Genomic DNA, 5,177 nt, shown 5'->3' with positions numbered 1-5,177 from the left:
CCCACGAGTTCTTGTATTGTGAGAAAGGGAGAAAAGTACCTCTTTCTCTACCTGCTCTTTCCCATGCATAATCTTCTAAACCTCAATCATGTCACCCCTCAGTCGTCGTTTCTCCAAGCTAAAGAGCCCTAACCTTTGCTCATAGGGCAAGTGTTCCAACCCTCTTATCATTCGAGTTGCCCTTTTCTGCATTTTTTCCAGAGCTATAATATCCTTTTTAAGGTGTGGTGACCAGAACTGCACACAATATTCCAAATGAGGTTGCGCCATTGATTTATATAGGGGCATTATGATACTGGCTGATCTGTTTTCAATACCCTTCCTAATAATCCCCAGCATAGCATTGGCCTTTTTTATTGCAGTCACACACTGTTTCGACATTTTCAGTGAGTTATCTACTACGACTCCATGATCTCTCTCTTGATCAGTCTCTGCCAGTTCAGAACCCATCAACGTGTATTTATATTTAGGATTTTTGGCTCCAATGTGCATCACCTTGCACTTGGCCACATTGAACATAGTGTAGTCGTTAGGAGCACAGACTTTAATCTGGGAGAACCGGGTTTGATTCCCCACTCCTCCACATGCAGCTGCTGGTGTGACCTTGGGTCAGTCACAAGTTCTTTCAGAGCTGTTCTCTCAAGGGCAGTCCTCAAAAGAGCTCTCTCAGCCCCGCCTACCTCCCAGGGTGTCTGCGGTGGGGAGGGGAAGGAGATTGTAAGCCGCTCTGAGACTCCTTCGGGTAGCGAAGGGCGGGGTATAAGTCCCATCCCTTTTTCTTCTGTCTTGATTTCTTGTGCTTTGTTTGCAGTTGCAGAGCATCGCAGAGAAAGATAACAACTTGGTCCCGATTGGGAAGCCGGCTTCTGAGGTAACTCTGGTGTCATCCTTTGGCATGCGGGGGGTCGGGGGGGGGGGTCTGCGTTCTTTCTCGCACGACGTGAGGATGAGCCCCTTAAACCCTGAAGTGAAAGATGCCTGCAGTCCCCGATCTGTTGCCCCTCAGCTTCATTGGGCGCCCCTGAACTCTAGTCTGATGGGAGGTTGGATTTGCCCAGAGGGAGCAATGGGGTGTTCCTAGGGTCTAAGAGGACTGGGAGTTTGCTGTGAGGGGAGAGGCAGACGGAAGCCTGTGTGGTCATGTCTACTTAGGTGATGAGCCTGTGGGTTCTCAGTGCAGCTTCAGTTTAAAACCAGGACTCCATCCCATCCTTACTGGTTTGTTTGTTCGTTGTCGCGTCAATGAAATACAGTCATACCCAATGAATAGGGCAATAGGATTTGGGCTGCAGAAATCTGAAGACAAACAGAAGTCTCAGGCAGAGCTGAAACAAAGCATAAGCACTGAAATATGAGACTGCCTTTTACTGAACCAGACCCTCGGTCCATCGCAGTTAGTTTTGTCTACTGAGACTGGCAGCGGCTCTCCGGGGTCTCGGGCTGAGGTCTTTCCCATCACCTCCTGCCTGGTCCTTTTAACTGGAGATGCCGGGGATTGAACCTGGGACCTTCTGCATGCCAAGCAGAGGCTCTACCACTGAGCCACAGCCCCTCTTTACAGCTCTCCAGGGTCTCAGGCAAAGAGGTCTTTCCCATCACCTCCTGCCTGGTCCTTTTTAACTGGAGATGCTGGGGATTGAACCTGGGACCTTCTGCATGCCGAGCAGAGGCTCTGCCACTGAGCCACAGCCCCTCTTTACAGCTCTCCAGGGTCTCAGGCAGAGGTCTTTCCCATCACCTCCTGCCTGGTCCCTTTAACCAGAGATGCCGGGGACTGAACCTGGGACCTCCTGCATGCAAAGCAGAGGCTCTGCCACTGAGCCACAGCCCCTCTTTGCAACTCTCCAGGGTCTCAGGCAGAGGTCTTTCCCATCACCTCCTGCCTGGCCCTTTTAACAGGAGATGCCGGGGATTGAACCTGGGACCTTCTGCATGCCGACCAGAGGCTCCACCACTGAGCCCTGTCCCATCACCTCCTGTCTGGTCCTTTTTAACTGGAGATCGAACCTGGGACCTTCTACATGCGAAGCAGATGCTCTAGGGACAGGGTGGGGTGAACATAAGACCGAACGTTGTTCAAGGAGGTGTTTAGAGGCTTGCGAGCTACATTAGCCATGGCAGTGGGGGGGGGCAAGGTGTGGGAAGGGCAGGTGGTGGTGATGTTGGGAGGCTCCAGGAGATCAAGGGTTGGTTGGTGGCACCTCTCAGCCGAAGGCGTCGAGGAGGGGATTTGAATCCGAAATGTGGACAGGAGAGTGCCTGCCTGTGGGTGGGTGGAAGTCACGCGACGGTGGGAGGACGGATGGAGGGAAGTGTCAGGGTCCACAGCAAAACAACGAAGTGCACGCTTCCAGGAAGGTTTCACCTTTATTGAAAAGCCATAGATGCAGTAACAGGAACACTGTTAGGAATGGCGGACTACCTATGCGCATAATAGGATATAGGGCATTCGTATGCACCCCCCCCCCCCAGCAATACCCAATTAGATGGGCTCCCGCGTGCGGGAGACGGCCAGGGTCTCTAACGGAAGCGAAGCTGGGAACCAGGACGATCCCACGGAAGGTAGACACCACAACTCCTCCAGTAACTCTTTACAGATAAGCGGTGAAGCGATTAAGCGCATGGGAAGGAATGCAACGCAATTAACAAGCCTCTCTCTATTCATGGCAGCGTTAGCTGACAGGAAGCCAAGTTGGTTGGGGGGGTTGTTTTTGGATGGGGAAATGGCAGCTCGTCCTTTGCTTTGTCTTAGCAGACTTACGACGAGGAGGAAGAGGAGGACGATGAAGACGACGAAGACAGCGAGGAGGATTCCGAAGACGATGAGGACATGCAGGACATGGATGAGATGAACGACTACAACGAGTCTCCCGACGATGGGGAGATTAACGAGGTTTGTGGGGGGCATTTTGCATTTATGATACATTCATTGATTATTTGTCTCCCACTTTTCTCCCCGGTTGGGACTCAGAGCGGCTTTTTAGAACGTTTTTCTTCTCCTCCTCCGTTTTCTCACACAGCAACAACCCTGTGAGGTTGGCCGGGCTGAGGGTTTGTGAGGATCCCAAGGTCACCCAGCGAGTTTCCATGGTAGATGTGGGGATCTGAACCCTGGTTGCTCTTTCTGCTATACCTCACTGGCTCCTTCTTTTCGGCTTGGTTATGCTCCTCAGGCTGGGCAGAATTCCAGGGACTTAGAATCATAGAATGTTAGAGTTGGAAGGGACCTTGCAGGTCATCTAGTCCAACCCCCTGCACGCTGCAGGAGCAGAGCCGAAAGAGAGCCCTGCAACATACCCGAAAGGTAGCCATCCAGCCTCTGCTTGAAAATGTCCAGTGAAAAAGCTTCCACCAGAATGGGAATAAAGAACAGGAAACCAACAGGTTTAATGGCAAAATAGTTTCTGCCAAGAGAAGGCCACGAGCACCCCCGTCTCTCTGTCTCTCTCACATAGAATTCCCTGCCACAAGAAGTGGTAGTGGCTATAGGCACAAAATCATAGAATCATAGAATGTTAGAGTTGGAAGGTATCTCACAGGTCATCCCGTCCAACCCCCTGCACACTGCAGGAGCACAGCCGAAAGAGAGCCCTACATACCTACAACATACCCGAGAGATGGCCGTCCAGCCTCTGCTTGAAAACGTCCAGCCAAGGAGCCTCCACCACCTCCCGAGGCAGACTGTTCTACTGCTCAACCACTCTTACACAGTTAGGAAGCCTTCTCTTTCCCAGGCAGCTGGGCAGCAGAGCGCCCTCTGGAGTCTGCTGCAGGCAGTTCCTTTCCTGGATCCTTCCCTGTAGGTTTCTCAGGTTCAAAAGCCACCTCTTCGCTGTGAAGATTCAGAGCCTCAGCTGGACATTCCTGCCTCTCTGGTGGGTCCCTGTAGCTGATCTGCTTTGGACAGGAGAACAGATCCTGGCCTGGCCCCTCTCTCCCAGCAGAAGCTAATGCAGTCTTAGGGTTCATTAACAGAGGCACTGTGTCCAGATCACAGGAGGTGGTCGTTCCGCTCTATTCTGCTCTGGTCAGGCCTCGCCTGGAGTCCCGTGTCCAGTTTTGGGCACCACATTTTAGGAAGGATGTCAACAAGCTCGAGCGTGTCCAGAAGAGGGCAACCAGGATGGTGAGAGGGTTGGAATCCAAGTCTTACGAGGAAAGGCTGAAACAGTTGGGTCGGTCTGTTTAGCCTGGGAAACAGAAGGCTTAGAGGGGACACGATTGCACTCTTAAAGTATCTGAAGGGCCGTCATGGAGAAGACAGAGCAGATCTATTCTCTCTTTCTCCGGATTGCAAGACTAGATCTAATGGGTAGAAATTACAAGGGAGTCGATACCGGCTAAATACCAGGAGAAACTTCCTGACTGTAAGAGTGGTTGAGCAGTGGAACAGTCTGCCTCGGAGGTGGTGGAGGCTCCTTGGCTGGACGTTTTCAAGCAGAGGCTGTGAGATACCTTCCAACTCTAACATTCTATGATTCTATGATTTTGTGCCTATAGCCACTACCACTTCCTGTGGCAGGGAATTCTATGTGTTAATGACTCTGGGTGAAGAAGAACATAAGAACATAAGAGAAGCCCATGTTGGAGCGGGCCAATGGCCCATCCAGTCCAACACTCTTGTCACACAGTGGCCAGAAATACCAGGTGCCATCAGGAGGTCCAGCAGTGGGGCCAGGAGACCAGAAGGCCTCCCACTGTTGCCCTCTCCAGCACCAAGAATACAGAGCATCACTTGCCCCAAACAGAGTGTTCCATCTATACCAGTGGTGGCAAACCTATGGCACGGGTGCCAGAGGTGGCACTCAGAGCCCTCTCTGTGGGCACATGTGCCATAGCCGCAGCCAGGCCCAGACCATCATTAAAGTGTGGAATTCTCTGCCAAATAATTTTAAGTAAATGAAAGCATTTGGGATTGCTTTCCTTACTTTGTTTGGATCATCTTAGGTTAATGTATGAGTTATTTTTTCTAAAGTAAAACCTCAGTATTCAGGTTAAATTGCCGTGTTGGCACTTTGCGATAAATAAGTGGTTTTGGGTCGCAGTTTGGGCACTCGGTCACTAAAAGGTTCGCTATCACTGCCCTATAGGATTCACACTTGCTTTCAAATCAGGTCGCCAATCACTGAAGGACAGACCCTGTTGCCAGTTTGAGGCCACTGGGGCACAGGCGCTGG

General features: G+C 51.4%; 1 protein-coding gene across 1 annotated transcript in view; it reads left to right on the top strand.

The window, feature by feature from the left end:
- The window catches only part of ANAPC15 (anaphase promoting complex subunit 15), a gene marked incomplete at its 3' end in the record, with an annotated part of 4,134 nt that extends 1,241 nt beyond the window's left edge, over positions 1-2,893 (top strand). Inside the window, exons 3-4 of the mRNA XM_015417555.1 lie at positions 812-871; positions 2,756-2,893. Of these exons, the coding sequence (XP_015273041.1) occupies positions 812-871; positions 2,756-2,893 (198 nt within the window). The remainder of the gene's footprint in view (positions 1-811; positions 872-2,755) is intronic.
- Positions 2,894-5,177: the final 2,284 nt, after the last annotated feature.

The sequence above is a fragment of the Gekko japonicus genome, unplaced genomic scaffold (assembly GCF_001447785.1).
Source record: "Gekko japonicus isolate JY-2015 unplaced genomic scaffold, Gekko_japonicus_V1.1 scaffold5944, whole genome shotgun sequence".
In the NCBI taxonomy this organism is placed as follows: Eukaryota; Metazoa; Chordata; class Lepidosauria; order Squamata; family Gekkonidae; genus Gekko; species Gekko japonicus.
Note: the sequence above shows the minus strand (reverse complement) of the source record. Positions and strands in the feature narration are given on the sequence as shown.